The 16,521-nt window shown below is 39.9% G+C and overlaps 1 protein-coding gene across 1 annotated transcript in view; it reads left to right on the forward strand.

Annotated features, from left to right (window-relative positions):
* The window catches only part of nacc1b (nucleus accumbens associated 1, BEN and BTB (POZ) domain containing b), a 32,747-nt gene extending 21,028 nt beyond the window's left edge, over positions 1-11,719 (forward strand). Inside the window, exons 5-8 of the mRNA XM_055224259.1 lie at positions 3,989-4,397; positions 7,247-7,544; positions 7,670-7,767; positions 10,945-11,719. Of these exons, the coding sequence (XP_055080234.1) occupies positions 3,989-4,397; positions 7,247-7,544; positions 7,670-7,767; positions 10,945-11,228 (1,089 nt within the window). The 3' untranslated portion in view covers positions 11,229-11,719. The remainder of the gene's footprint in view (positions 1-3,988; positions 4,398-7,246; positions 7,545-7,669; positions 7,768-10,944) is intronic.
* Positions 11,720-16,521: the final 4,802 nt, after the last annotated feature.

Here is a 16,521-nt window from a genome sequence, read left to right on the forward strand (position 1 = left end):
GTCTTTTTCATGGGTGCCCTGTTTTAAAATACAATACAAGCAGAAAAAAAACAAAATATACAAGTCCTTATAAAACATTAAAACAGGTGCAGTTGTGTGTATAAAAGTAGTACTAGGATATGATGTTGAAAATCATGTCCTGTTGTCTAAAAAATGTTTTATCGTTGTTGTCGTTGTCATCGTCGTATCAAACCGTTATTGAGTATACTCCTTAGTATCAAGTTCGAGTTTGAAATTTTAGTATCATGACAACACAATCAACACATGTCCTGACAAGACTAAAACTGCAAGGTCAAATTTAACTGTGAGACAGTCCCAGCTGCAGATCCTTTGGTGTTCAGTGGCGTGCTTCATTAAAAACAGGGTAATTTTAGCCTCGTCTGAGGAGCGTGACGCAGCTCATTCTGAACAGTCACATGATCCTAACACTCACTGAACTATTCTTGGTTTGTCATCAGTTCTGACAAAATCTGTGATCATTCTGTTTTGATGGCCTATGGCTTTGCTGTCCATAACTCCATAAACTCGACCCCTGCTCTTTTAATGCTGGGCCGGGAAATACAAACTCCAGTGGTGCTGGCTTATTTGAAAAGAGGGCTTTCCCACAAAGCAGCCCAGGACTTTTAGCTAATCACAACAACCGTCCCTTTTCATCCCAGCTTATCAACTTATCACTGTCTGTGGGGCTATTCTCCTCCAGCCACGGAGTCCAAGTTATAGACCCCTACATTTTGAGAAGTTTGCCCCTCGTGGCCGAGGGGCTTCTTAACATTATAGAGGCGGATGCCATTGTCGCTGATAGAGTGCGGTTGTGGACTTTCCATTACCATAACTCTGCAACCAATTGGGCTCTCATGTAAATTCAAACGCCGTCTCAAAGCAGAGGCATGGGGCTCTTTAAATATTTTACCGTCATTATGGTTATCTGCTTTCATTGTCCCTCGAAGGTGATGAATGAGAGAGCAGATGCTGGAGGGATTTTTCCCAGTCACTTATTTGATGTGTCAAACAAAAATATACACTCACCTTAAGGATTATTAGGAACACCTGTTCAATTTCTCCTTAATGCAATTATCTAATCAACCAATCACATGGCAGTTGCTTCAGTGCATTTAGGGGTGTGGTCCTGGTCAAGACAATCTCCTGAACTCCAAACTGAATGTCAGAATGGGAAAGAAAGGTGATTTAAGCAATTTTGAGCGTGGCATGGTTGTTGGTGCCAGATGGGCCGGTCTGAGTATTTCACAATCTGCTCAATTACTGGGATTTTCACGCACAACCATTTCTAGGGTTTACAAAGAATGGTGTGAAAAGGGAAAAACATCCAGTATGCGGCAGTCCTGTGGGCAAAAATGCCTTGTTGATGCTAGAGGTCAGAGGAGAATGAACCGAGTGATTCAAGCTGATAGAAGAGCTACGTTGACTGAAATAACCACTCGTTACAACTGAGGAATGCAGCAAAGCATTTGTGAAGCCACAACACGCACAACCTTGAGGCGGATGGGCTACAACAGCAGAAGACCCCACCGGGTACCACTCATCTCCACTACAAATAGGAAAAAGAGGCTACAATTTGCACGAGCTCACCAAAATTGGACAGTTGAAGACTGGAAAAATGTTGCCTGGTCTGATGAGTCTCGATTTCTGTTGAGACATTCAAATGGTAGAGTCAGAATTTGGCATAAACAGAATGAGAACATGGATCCATCATGCCTTGTTACCACTGTGCAGGATGGTGGTGGTGGTGTAATGGTGTGGGGGATGTTTTCTTGGCACACTTTAGGTCCCTTAGTGCCAATTGGGCATCGTTTAAATGCCACGGACTACCTGAACATTGTTTCTGACCATGTCCATCTCTTCATGACCACCATGTACCCATCCTCTGATGGCTACTTCCAGCAGGATAATGCACCATGTCATAAAGCTCCAATCATTTCAAATTGGTTTCTTGAACATGACAATGAGTTCACTGTACTACAATGGCCCCACAGTCACCAGATCTCAACCCGATAGAGCATCTTTGGGATGTGGTGGAACGGGAGCTTCGTGCCCTGGATGTGCGTCCCACAAATCTCCATCAACTGCAAGATGCTATCCTATCAATATGGGCCAACATTTCTAAAGAATGAATCAGCACCTTGTTGAATCAATGCCACATAGAATTAAGGCAGTTCTGAAGGCGAAAGGGGGTCAAACACCGTATTAGTATGGTGTTCCTAATAGTCCTTCAGGTGAGTGTAGATGGATATGTAAAGTAGTTAGTTGTGTGAAAAAATGCAGTACATTCTGATACTTCCTTCAACATGATTTTTATGGTTAAAAAAGCAGTAGTAGTAGTAGTAGGGGGCAGTGTAATAGCTCTGTAATTGTTATTTACCTATTGTGTCAGGTGGGGCACTGCTGATGTTTGGTAGTGTGTTCGGTGCACTGTGAGCTGAGAATGTGGCTACATGTTTGGATTTCAAAAAGTGGTGCTCAATCCTAAAGGCCTGGGTTATTCACGAGTTCAGCTCTGGCTGTGACAACAGGTCTTATTAAAATGCAAACTGTGAACAAAGCACATTTAAAGAGACAAAGGCATCTGGTCCTTACCTGTGAGTGCATCAGGGCATTACACTATCACCATTTCGATTTACTATAACATTTTATTCAGTCTTTCCAACAACAAAAATAAATGGCTCTTAGTATTGATAACTTGAACATAAACAGTACAGACCTGTGCCATTTAACACAAACTCCTCTAAAGTCTTGCATTTGCTCCACACCACATATGGGTCTTTTACTGACAAGATCCTTTGATTAATTTCAACAATTAAAAAAATAAAAAAATAAAATAAATAAAAATTCATCTGTAATTGAGATGATTCTGGTCACAGAATAAAATGACCAGTAGTTACATCCCCTGTACATGCCCCATAATGATCATTCAGTGCTTGAAGCTCCACCTCTAGTGCTCTGAAAGGAACTCTTCTGTTTTGTATGTACATTAAGGACCTGCTGCCTGTGTGTCCAGAAGTGAACCTACAGATGTATGCAGATGACAGTACTGTACATACATGGATTATCAAAAACAGAAGTTGTGGTCAAACGTACTAACGCCATGGTTAAAGTCCCAGTCCCAGTGTTGTCTCCAGTTAAATCTTTCCCAGATTGTCTGTATGTTTTTCACCAAGACTCATAATTCAGGGGAATTATCAAAATACAACCTTTTCAGTTGGGATAATCGAATTCAATAATGTCTGCCTGATTCATAAAATCTTACATAGCCTGGCCCCTCCATCTCTCTGACTTGTAAGGTCAGTGTCAGGTCCAACTCTAGAAGAGTCACTAGAGGATCATCTAGAGGAGACTGGCTTAAGTTGGTCTTTCTGAGAGGAATGACACAGTCAGCATTCTTCATCAGAGCTGGCAAGGAATGGAGCACCATTCCAGTTACCATCAGGGAAATCCCCTCCTGTCATTTATTCTGCTCTCACCTAAAAGACTGGTTATTAGGCAATCAAACCTGTCACAGCCATCTTGTGGTTAATTGAAAGCATTTAAGGAGAGCAAAACAAAGACGGACATGCACAAACTGTGTAAATAATGCAGGCTTTGTCCTGTTTTACTGTTGCTTATATTCACACTGTCTCTGGTTTTCTTGCTGCCCATGTTTCACTGCTGTTCTATCTGAACTAGGGCTGAGCGATGTGGGGAAAAAAAAGAATCACGTTTTTTTTCCCCCGCTATATTGATCAATCTCTATTTTTGATTCAACTTTCTCCCATGTCATTCAAAACATATAGACATGTTGCCTTCAGGCACAAAGGGCAGGGTGTTTGGATCACTACAATTTTATTTCATGTTGAAAGGGCCAATAATACTGGAGAATTATTGTTGTCCTTGTTCTAACTAAATAAGGAGAGCTCCCACTGTTGTTCAGAGGAGATGTTTTATGGACCTACTTTTGTGCTCAGATGCTGATCTTTGTGATTGGCTGTTTTTTCAGGAGGGCTCTCTGTATTCGGTGGTGTGCACTCCAGTGGCCAAGCGTCTGTGGGAGGGGTCCAGTCGTGACGGAGGGGGCGGGGCCTCTGGAGGAGGAGGCGGGGCTTCCGGTGGAGGGGGTGGAGCCAGGAAAGCGGCACGTTTCTCCTCCTCAAACCTGAACCAGGATCCCGGGTCGATGAGAGCCCCAGCTCCCTCCTCCACTAACAGTAATCACAACAGTAGCAGCGCAGGGACACCAGAGGGCGCCAGCCCCGGCACAATGAGCTTGTACGCTAGCCCCTCTTGTGACTCCCCAAACAGTTTCCACGAAGAAGAGGAGGAGGAGGAAGTGGAGGACAGCGAAGAGCAGTACCGCCAAATCTGTAACATGTACAACATGTACAGCATGCTCAACGCTAACGCTGCAGGTAACTACGCTAACTACAATGCATTACTGTTACAAAGGTTACACACTAAAATATAATACTGCTGGAGTGTAAAGAGGGAGGGACACTGTTTTATGACAAATCAGTAAAAACATGGAAAGGCAGGACAAGTGTATTTTATGGCACAGTTTGTATACTAAGTCATTCAAAGTGCTTTTACAGAATAAGAAAGATGCTGAAATCAGAATACAATTAAATCAGAACATAAGTCAGGGTAAAATTAACATGGGCAGTATGTTCAATGCTAACGCTGCAGTTGAACACTTATACTATGTTACAGTACTTGTATTGCTAGTAATGCAATTTATTACAGGTGCCTCTCATATTCTCGGGCATACATTAGAACTTGTTTTTACCCACAATGTACACATAAAAAACCTGTTAGGCTTAAATACAATTAGACAGTAATCTGGTATAATCGCTGCACCAACTGAGACTGATGTCTCGAACTATAGGCCAATCTCCAAACAACCTTTTTTGGCAAAATTTTTAGAAAAGTGCCCTCTTATGCAGCTGCATTCATTCCTAGAAGCACACAGCACTAGATGTCTTCCAGTCAGGCTATAAAGCATTCCATAGCACTGAGTTTGTACTTATAAAGGTTTTTAATGAATCTGATGATTGTGCCATTTTAGTGCTTTTAGACCTTATGGCTGCTTCTGACACAGTTGACCACACAACTCTTTTGGTGTCAGGGGCACACAGCCTTGCTGTGGTTTTAATCTCACCTGGGGGGGAGGTTGTACGAGATGACAAACCAAGACTCAAACCAAGAATCTGATGTAACAGTAGAGCTTTCTTTAATCTCTCTGCAGTCTGAGGGGCTTGAAAAAAAACACTGATACCTTAGAGGGGTCTCTAAGGTATCGATGTTAGAACTAAACCCTTAATCAGAAGTTGTAACACTAGAGGAACCAGGAAACATGGAATCTAGTGCCCAAACTGTACCTGCTCCATCTGGAACACCACTGATACCTGATGTTAGGAAGGACAATTCCAAACCAACCTATAAGGGCAGGAAGAACAAAAGACGAAATACAGTCACAGCCTCCAAACAAACTTCTGCAGAACCTAAAGACATAGGAAAAGTTACCTGGAATCTGCAGTCCAACATAGTGTCCCTGAAACATCTGAAGCATCATCTGTAGGCAACCAAGACCAATCAACACCAACCAAAGCTGAACAAAAAATGTAAAAAGGAAATAAGACCAAACTTACAAATGATCAAGAAGAACTGACTGAGAACTCAAATTCTGAGACGGAGAAGAGTTAAGATGTAGTCAAGAAGGTGTCTCATGAAATCAAAGTCTTCTAAAAAGGTCAGAAATCTTCTCGCTCTAACCCCACAGAGGACATGAAACCGCTACATCAACCTGAAAAGTCTTGTAAGAAATCTAAGGTCAAAACCAACTTCATTGGTAACAAACAAACTAAAGATTCAAAACAGACGTTCATACACCAAGCGATTTAGATGTGGATGCTTATCTGAAATCAGTCATGAACCAACAGAAAAAGCCCGAGAAGAACAAGGAGGAAAAAAAGTCAGGATTGGGCCCACTGGCTTTTATGTTTAAATACTGAGGCACTCACACAGAGACTGAACCAGGTTTCAGTCCTGGTTTGAACTTGGTCTAGTCTGACTTTGGATATTGATTAATCCTACAACTTAAAACTTAATTGAACTAAAGGAGGACTAGACAAAGGTCTAAGATAGACTAAACCAGGACTAGCCCAGTGAAGATGGAAATTTGACTTAAACAACAGCTCATACGTTCAAAATTCCAACATTTTATTAACCACCAATTAAAATTAGTGATTAATAACATTTTGCAGCAAGATGGCATTCAACCAAGAAAACCAATGGCATGACCAGAGGAGAGACCGGAGGAGCCAGGACTGTGGAGCTTTGTCACACTTTGTCAAAGTGAACACCTAATAAACATTTGAGTTGCAGATATCTGTTGTACTGGTGATTTGATTTAGTTAGAGATAGGGCAGTTTTTCTCATAAGCATTGACATTGCGATTAGATTTGCGGTTTCTGTTTAAAGAATAAGATTCTGATCAAAGTTCACATTTTAAACACGGCCAGGCGAATTGACAAAAGACTAAAATATGAACTGACAAACTAATAAAAGAATCATATTTTAGAACATGTTTGTACAGATCTAAATTCCACGGTTAGCAGCTTTTACACAGAATAAGACCCCGTGGAGACACGAGGAGGGCATCTGACACACAGGACATTTCAGAACATGTTAGTACAGAGCTAACCTACAGAGTTATCAGTTTTTATGCAGAATAATGCAGCAGATTGTGTTTTGGAACAAATTATGGTACATAAAAAAATTGCAGACTTTGTGATTTGCTAATTGCATTCTAATTGGGATTTCAATTCTATTGCGATACATTTTGCAGCAAAACGTCTACAGGACCCTGTTAAATTCCTTAACTTTTTAGTGTTGTGAAAAAGTAAAAATTGAGAAAATGTCAAAATGCCACTAAATATAATAGGGCTGGAACGATCAAGTTTTATCACCACTTGCAGTTTTAATTTATTGGTATTTTAGCTCTTATTCGATTTGACTAGTTTTATTATCTCAGTGAGGACTAGCTTAACAGCTTTATTTTATATTTCCTTTTTTTTTTTAATCTGTATTGTGTAGCACTTTAGGAACTGTTTTGTTTATGAAATGTGCTATATAAATAAACTGGCTTGGACTGGCTTCAGTTAAGTCTCAATAATGATCCCCAATAGAACCTGTGTGTTTAAGGCCTGGCCTGTTTTATAGACATCTCTGTATTTATTAACATAGTCCCTATGTCTCTCAGTAGTGGCGGAGCGCGTGGAGGCCCTCCCAGACCTCCCTCCAGACTCGGCCCAGGGCAGAGGCTCTCGTGGGGGCAGACCTCGTTCGGAGCTGGCCTGTCTGCCCCCAGAGCTGGTGTCTCAGATTGGGCAGAGGTGCCACCCACGTCTGTACGAGGAGGGGGACCCCGCAGAGAGACTGGAGCTCGTCAGTGGGACCAGTGTGTTCATCTCCAGAGCTCAGCTCATGAACTGCCACGTTAGCGCCGGCACCCGCCACAAGGTGCTGCTGCGGAGACTGCTTGCCGCCTTCTTTGACAGGTGAGGCCCTTTTCTGTGGGGTAGAGGTGGAAGGGGGGCTATTGCAGAGGGGGGTGGGTGCAGGGGCAGGTACATTCACAGTAGAGACAATGGTAACAGAAGCTTACAGTCACTGTTTCTTTCAGGAGCACTTTGGCCAACAGCTGTGGCACTGGGATCCGCTCATCCACCAATGACCCGAGCCGCAAACCTCTGGATAACAGGGTCCTGCACGCTGTCAAGTGTAAGTATCATTTAATATGTGTAAGTCCTAGGGATGCACCGATCTAAACCGATATCCGTTATCATGTTAAGTGAGCCGATCCACAAGGCCGATTCATTTACTATGTACAGCAGCATTATTTCAGTGAGTGTTTCATCACCAACTTGTGCTTCATTTCATCACACACGCAAGTTGGTGAAAAATTGATCGAGCTAAGGTGTCCGTCGTGTGGAGATATTTCACTCTTGCTTCACCACTGAGTCATGCAACATATGTAAAAGTGAAATTTCAAGAGGGAGAAAGCTGGCAAAACACCACAAACTTAATGAAATGCCTGCAAATCACTCTTCTGGCTTTTCTACATCACCAGCTGATGTCATCCATGCTGTCAAAGTCCTGAAGCGCCTGTTGAGCAAGGAAGGAGACACATACTCTGGAATCAAAACAATGAAGACAACCCTGCTGCAAGCTGTGAACAGCTTTGATGCTGTGGAGGAGGAACCACTTTATGCTCTGGCTACCTTACTAGACCTGCATTTCAAGGACAGTTATGTGCATACATATATTATTTAAAATAATATATGTATTGTATTATCAACAGAATAGCAAAATGCTACACAATGCACTCCTCAAAGAACTTGAGGAAGAGGAGTCACATCTGAAGAGGTGTTTAAGCCACCAGAAAAGGTGACTTGTGTAGGAGTTGGAGCAGCTCCAGCAGCAGCACTACCACCCCCACCAAGTAAGAGGAGCTTCTTACGGGAATTTGACCAGATTCTGGAGGAAAGTGAGGACACTGAAGCACCTAGCAGTTCAAGCCCTACTGTCCAACTGCAGACTTACTTCTCTGAAAAAACTGTTCAGATAACTCATACCACTGGGGAATCAGCAAACGGAGATTTCCTGGTCTTACTGACACTGCCACAAAATTCTTGAGCCCTTTGCACCAATGTTGAAAGCGAAAGACTGTTTAGCATCTTTTCCAACATAATGGATGAAAAGAAAAATGGACTCCCTGCAGAAAGCGTTACATCACCTTTCCTTTTAACAACAGTCAACAAGCGTTTGGGAACTGAGGACAATAATTGTTGAAGCTTTGCAGGAGGAATCCTTTCCCATTCTTGCTGAATGTAAATCTTCAGTTGCTCAGCAGTCCAAGGTCTCTGTTGTTGTATTTCGTGCCACACATTTTCAATGGGAGACTGGACTGGACTGCAGGCAGGCCAGTCTAGTGCCTGCACTCTTTTACTACAAAGTCATGCTGTTGTAACACGTGCAGAAAGTGGCTTGGCATTGTCTTGCTGAAATAACCAGGGATGTCCCTTAAAAAGACGTTGCTTGGATGGCAGCAGATGTTGCTCCAAAACCTGTATGTACCTTTCAGCATTAATGGAGCCTTCACAGATGTGCAAGTTCCCCATGGGCACTAACACCCCCCCAGACCATCACAGATGCTTTTGTACTTTGTGCTGATGACAATCTGGATGGTCCTTTTCCTCTTTGGCCCACAGGACACGACGTCCATGATTTCCAAAAACAATCTGAAATGTGGACTCGTAAGACCACAGTACACTTTTCCACTTTGCGTCAGTCCATCTCAGCTGAGCTCGGGCCCAGAAAAGCCGGCGGCGTTTCCAGGTGTTGTTGATATGACTTTTGCTTTGCATGGTACAGTTTTAACCTGCACTTGTAGCAACAAACTGTGTTAACTGACAATGGTTTCCTGAATTTTTCCTGAGCCCTGATGTGGTAATATCCTTTACACATTCATGTCTGTTTTTAATGCAGTACCGCCTGAGGGGTCGAAGGTCACTGGTATTCAGTGTTGGTTTTAGTTCAATAAGGCCTTGCTGCTTACGTGCAGAGATTTCTCCAGATTCTCTGAATCTTTTGGTGATATTATGGACCGTAGATGATGAAACTCCTAAATTCCTTGCAATTGTGAGAAACGATGTTCTTAGACTGTTGGACTATTATCTCACGCAGTTGTTCACAAAATGGTGAACCTCGCCCCATCCTTGCTTGTGAATGACTGAGCCCTTCAGGGTTGCTCTTTTTATACCCAATCATGACACTCACCTGTTTCCAATGAACCTGTTCATCTGTGGAATGTTCCAAACAGGTGGATTTTAAGCATTCCTCAACATTCCTATTATCTTGTTGCTCCTGTCCCAGCTTTATTGGAACGTGTTGCAGACATCAAATTGAAAATGAGTGAATATTTGCATAAAAACAATACAGTTTATCAGTTTTAACATTAAATATCATGTCTTTGTAGTTTATTCAGTTCAATATAGGTTGAAAAGGATTTGCAAATCATTGTATTCTGTATTATTTTTTTAAGTTTTACACAGCGTCCCAACTTCATTGGAATTAGGGTTGTACTTGTTGATCCCAACTTTATTTTTTTATTTTTTTTATTAGACCTGAGCTCCACAGGCTGACAAAGGGCCTGAGTTTTGTATTTTCAGTGCATATTACTGTTTGATTTGTGAAGAATTTTAATCACTAGAATACATTTAATATACATTTAACTGTTGCTTGTCCTCTGTTAATACTCCAGCAAGAGTTATTCTGATAAATCGGGTCATTACAACCTGCTTGTATTAACATGTCACAGGAGTTTTTTTCAATAATAACCCTAGATCCCAGTAGCAAGCACATCTGTAGGAACAAGTTCTTTATAGTCGGAAGATGGACATTACCGTAGTTTAAATGGGGACTAAACTAAACCTAAACTCCACCCATAAAAATATTTCAAAGAGAGCTGCTAAACTGAGCAGTGCCTAAAGCACTAAAGGAGAGAGTGAGGGGGGAGGAGCAGGGGAGGACATATGAGGATAGTGTTATTGGCCTAACAGATATTCACACTTCAAACTCCACCCCTGCAGCCAGGTGTTTGTATCAAGGCAGTACTGTGTCATGTACTGTGTCATGTACTGTGTCATGTCTCATAGTAGTTGGAATTGGCAGTGGCCACTGGAGGCAGCACAAACTTGTTGTTTTTGAACACAAGATGCAAGTTTACTTATTTTGCACTAAAATTGTCTCAAAAACATGGTTCGTTGTTTAGTTCCACTTTATGTACAACCATATTTAAGTGTAAGAAAGCATGAAGGATTTGCCAGCTTAAAATATGAATTGTCAATGATTAATATAAAGAACACATTTTTTTTTTTTTTTTAATTTTTCCTCCAGTCTATTGCCAGAACTTTGCTCCGAGCTTTAAGGAGAGTGAGATGAATGCGATTGCGGCGGACATGTGCACCAACGCCCGCAGAGTTGTGAGGAAGTCCTGGATACCCAAACTGAAGCTGCTGATGGCCGACTCCGACATGACCTACGCCCCCAACGCCCTCGCCAACGACCCCTTCGACCCCACCTCCTTGGACACCGTGGCCAATAGCGGTGAGACGGTGGGAGCAGCCGGCCAATCAGACGGGCTCGGGGGCGGGGCAAGCGACGGCAGCACTTTGTTTTAAAAGCGAGAAACTGCAGACCCAAAAGAGACTAAAGAGGTTTGTCATAAAGTTGGACAAAGTTGGATGAGACTTAATTTTTTTTTTTTTACTTTTGAGAAGAAATTCTCAAAATTTTTAAATATTTCTTTTTCTTTTTTTTAAGACTTTCATTGCGTTTTGTCTAAATAATGTTATAAAGATGGACTATGGGGTTAAATAGAAAGAGCAAGGTATTGTATGATAGTTTTTAAACAACACCTGATTGTCAATACTGGCAACTGTCAGTACTTTTTATTAAATCAGTGTGATTTATCTAACAGGTATCTACACTTCAAACTCCGGCCCTGCAGCCAGGTGTTAAGAATCTGAAACACCTGGCTGTAATTGGGGCAGCCCTATGTGATGTCACCAACTACTAGAAATTGTAGGAGCCACAGAAGGCAGCACAAACTTAGATTTAGGTCTTTTTGACCAGAAAGTTGCAAATGTATTTGGTTTGCACTAAAATTGACAAAAAATGACTAGAAAATGTAGACAATACAATTAAAATGCCAGATATGCAGCAAAAGTGATTTAGAGTTTAGTTTAAAAGTTGTATGATCAGCTCTTTATCATATGGATAAGGGAGGGATCGCTATGGATTTATCTAGAATCTAAAAGAAAAAAATCTAGACACAAGAAGAACATGCAAACTGCACACTGATTTTTTTATTTTTTTGTATTTTATCCAGAAATCCAACCTGCAACCTTCTGGCTGTAAAGGGAGGGTGTCAACTGTATATATATTTTAATAATTCCCCCCAAAAATAAGTAAATGTTATTTAATGCACCTCACTATGTTAAACCATGAATATACAGGCCTTTTACACCATTGTCCATCTTTATATGCAAGTAATTCTGTATTCTATACTTCTCCATTTCCCTTTACAATGTGTGGAGACATTTCTAAAGAAGAGGCCCCCCCACCTCTTCAAACCTTTTTAAACAAATTTTAATTCACACTTTTTAGTTTAACTTTGTTGCCATGACACATTCCCGGGGAGAGGGAGGTGAGGCGGGTGTCTGTAAAAATCTTAGGGTTCAATTTTTAACTAAATTGTCCCTACATTTCAAAAACACTGTTGATTTTGATACTGAATGTACAAGGTGTTTGTGAAAGAGAGACATTGCACAGATCCCTTTTTTATTTTATACTTAAAAAAAAAAAAGACTTCTTACTTTTTTGCTTTACGTGTTGTTGGTTCCTATAGAGAGGAGAGGAGGTGGATTTAGGATTATAGAGTATTATTGAGTGTATATTGGCTTATTGTTCGATATAGACTGAAATGGCTCCAAGGCATGCTGGGAAATATAGCCTTAAGCTGAAACGAGGTTGTGTCCCTAAATCACCCTTCTTAAACTCAAATTAAAAGCAATCAAACCAGTATTTACTCCTGCACCTGATGGTCTTTGTTATCAGGGGTGGCACCAATGTTCAAATGGCCACCAAAGAGTGTTTAGAATGAGACTACAATAAAAAAACAACTCCATATTAGGTTTTATAAATCACTACAGGGGCTGACTACATTCAAACTTATTTAAAACATCAAAGCAAACATGGTAGGGGGTGAGGATCTACTAAAAGGCTCTAAATTAACTTAAGTGCCCCACAGTGTCCCCACATTGAAGACCTTGGCACTCCGAGCTCCTCCAACCAAAAATGTGTGGTGCCCATGTTTGTCATATGGATCCTATAAATTATTTTGTCAAAAAATAATGACCAAAATCTGACTTTGCTAAACGATCAACTTTTAACCTTTTTCTGCACTTTTAGAATTAGAAAATACCTAAAATACCAGGCAATCACTATTTGATTAAAGATGCTCTATGTAACCTTTCTGCAGGGTGTTCACCACCTGCTTATTTCCATGGAGATGTTATTTCTTTACCTGGAATGATGGAATGTCCCATAATACGCCTTTTAAACCTAACCATCTTATATTTATTCAATTACAGCTGTTTTCTGACTTGTAAACTTGGTCTAGTGGCATCGCTTGGTTGTCTCCCTGGAGATACATGTTTAATGCCATATGGTGGAACATTCTAGACAAGGGATGGTAATCTCATGGTAAGCAGGTGACACATACACCCCACCAGAAAAAAAGACTACATCATGTAGCAAAGTTTTTAAAAAGTAGTTTTAAAATTCTCTTTTCATTTATAATAAATAACAACATGTGTAATTGAATAAATGCAAGATGGTCTAATACCAGACGACCAGAACAGTGTAAAATGTCAATTCAAGATCATTTAAAGGCTTTATTTGCACTATTTGTAAATGTTTGTTGAACAGTGCTCTGCGGTTTAGAATGAGGGTGATTTTGGACACAATTTTTAAACCAGAATAAAAAAAATGCACCTGATTTGTCCCTAAATCCTGACCACAGCTGTGACTGGTTGCACTGTTAAGTCAGTTAGACTTTTTACTTTTTGAAATATTTTTGAGTTGCAGTTGTAGAGGAACTTTAAAACCATTGATTGTCAAAGATTTAGTGAGAAAATGCACTGAGAACTATCTGTTTTCAAGAGAGCGAAGAGGAGCAAGAAACAGTTTTTAATTGTTGAGTATTTGATTCAAAAGTACATTTAGACTTTTTAAACTACTACAAGTCTGTGTTTTTACAGTTTAAATGGGCTGTATGTAAAGTCATAAAAATTGCAATCATTAACACTAATATAAGTGTTATTCATAGTTACTACACAGTTTAAGTACTAATAGACTGCATTCATATGACGTCTTTCAGAATCACTAAAGTGTTAACTGTGATGTCAGGACCAGGTCCATTCGCTGATTGAAAATGTTTTACCAAAACCTCTTTTTTAGTGACAACACATCTCACATGAAAATGAGACTGTAATTGTCTGAAGTTAACAATGTCATAAACAAGGATCTATGGTTAGATCTGTAACAGAAAGTGTACGTGGGAGGTCGAGGTGGGAAGCTAGTCTAGACTGAGCTGGTGTTACCAGGGACCAGCATTTGGTGACATTCATGTGGTCCTCGGGAACTCGGGGATTTCCGAGATGAGATGTCAGGGTTCTGACTTGTTTGCATTCATGTGGTTTTTGACATCACCATCACTATGGGTCCACTCTGTAACAGCGTTTAAAAGAGCTAACCAGTAAGAGTTGTAGCTGTTAACTTTAGTTTTGAGAAGGGTATTTGTTTATTTTGGCTAATTAACGTTACTTTGGTAATTAATTAAACAGTTGTAGTCTCGGTTCTTTCTTGTGCAGATCTGTTGCTCTTATCATATGGATAACTGACTGGTAACCCCTAAATGAAGAAGGTAATGACAGAGTTGTTTTTCCAACTTGTGTGAGTGTTCATGTACATTTTTTCAACTCCCGAGGACCACATGAACACAGCAGTGGTTAAACGCTTTTGAAAGGTAATTGTCTCTTGTTTGATGAATAAGGAACAAATAAGAACCTGGAAGTGACATCACTTAACAACTTTAGTTTAACCTGAGCTGGACACGTCAGAATTTTATGGTGAACTGTCAGATTACAGATGTGTTGACCTGGTTTATGGTTAATATCTCTGTAATTACTGGGACTATCCACATGAAACAAAAACTGACACAAAGTTCAACTGTAAGTTGAAAAGTGAAATGATTTTTTTCACAATAACTTCAGATCAATTCTTCATCATATGGATAAGAGAAAAAGAAAGATTAAAATGACAAGCTTATGGAGCCAATCCCAAACAAATAATAAGGTTCAACATTTCTCCATTGTAAGTTTGGATATTTCTTTCAAAAACAGTGAATCTCTCATTGTTATATAGACCCTTGCCCTCCATTTTAAAGTTTTATTGGAAGAAGACCTAATGTAATTTCCTCAAACATATAAATGTTGTATTACATTTACAGGTCTTACATATAGCCCTTTTAAACTCCAGCTCCAAGTATTTTGATTTGTCTTTGTGTTGTCTGCTGCCTCTTCTACTAAGCACTTTGTGGGAATTTAAGAGAAATTGTTCTACAAAACTTAAAATCTGACTAAAATGAACCAACTTGAAGAATTTAAGTAAGACGACCCTGTAGTTTAGACCTCCATAAACATGTTCAGAAATGTCCCTATGTGCCCTCCTGTGTCTCCATGATGTCTTATTTCGTGTAAACGCTGCTATCCCTGTAGTGTAGACCTCTACAAATATGTTCTGAAATGCATGAAATTCTGGTATTAGTTTGTCAATTCAGATTTCAGTCTTCTCTCATAAGTTGTTTTTTTTTTTTTTTTTTCAACTCTGACCTTTAATATTTGTTAGTAAAATTGCAATTCCAACTATTTCAAAAAACTGTTCAATCCATAACTGGGTCTAATAGATGTGTATTAGTTCAGCCCTTTATGTTCTGATAAAAAGCAGTTATGTTTTTCAGTGAATAATTGTTGGCATAGTAACTGCAAATGTGTTGAAGGGTCATTTTGATCACGGCAGAGGATTTAGAGAGATTTCTTTGTGTAAATCTAAAAACCTTGAAAGCTGCGTGCTTCAAATGTGAAACTAAGTCTAGTGATAAAACAGTAATTTTGTACTTTGACATTTTGATATAACTTATTGACAATGGACGGCTGTGGCTAAAGCTGCTAGTACAGACATTATGTTCTGGTAATATCGTATATAATTATCTACCTTCATTAACTGTGGGCCCTTCTTCAAAATATCAATACAAATGATCTATGCATATTACAAACGACAAACATTTACAATCCATACAAAAATATAGGATACTGAAAAATGTAGAATTCATTTATTTACTAGCAATACTGTTTATGTTTTGGCTACAGCTGTCATCTTCACAAACTCCCACCTGCTTGTTTCCATAGAAATGTTGTTCCTTTGGCTGTAATATTCCACAGTATAGCATTAAAGGGTGTGTACTTGTGTGTCTTGACCCAGTAGATATATTGTACAAGCAGCTCTTAGGGTCAAAATAAGTCTGTTGTGAGTTGTGAAAAGTGCTTATAAACTCATCGTGGTGAATAATTAGGATGGTCTGTTGGCAAAAGGCGAGTTAGGAATAAGTTTGGACCACTGCAGACTGTTTAAAATGAACTAGATCTGTTTTTTTTCACAGTAAAAATGAGGTACATCACTTTGTTGTTGTTTGACGTATGATTTTAGTGACGGGCAACCTCCAGAAAGTTACGCAGTGCTGCTTTTAAAGAGCCCATATTATGCTATTTTATGATCTATAATAATATGTATAATGTTGTGTGGAGTTGTGTTTTGTTTCATTCACACATGTTTAACACAGAAACCCTGTAT

Source organism: Periophthalmus magnuspinnatus, chromosome 1, assembly GCF_009829125.3.
Source record: "Periophthalmus magnuspinnatus isolate fPerMag1 chromosome 1, fPerMag1.2.pri, whole genome shotgun sequence".
In the NCBI taxonomy this organism is placed as follows: domain Eukaryota; kingdom Metazoa; phylum Chordata; class Actinopteri; order Gobiiformes; family Gobiidae; genus Periophthalmus; species Periophthalmus magnuspinnatus.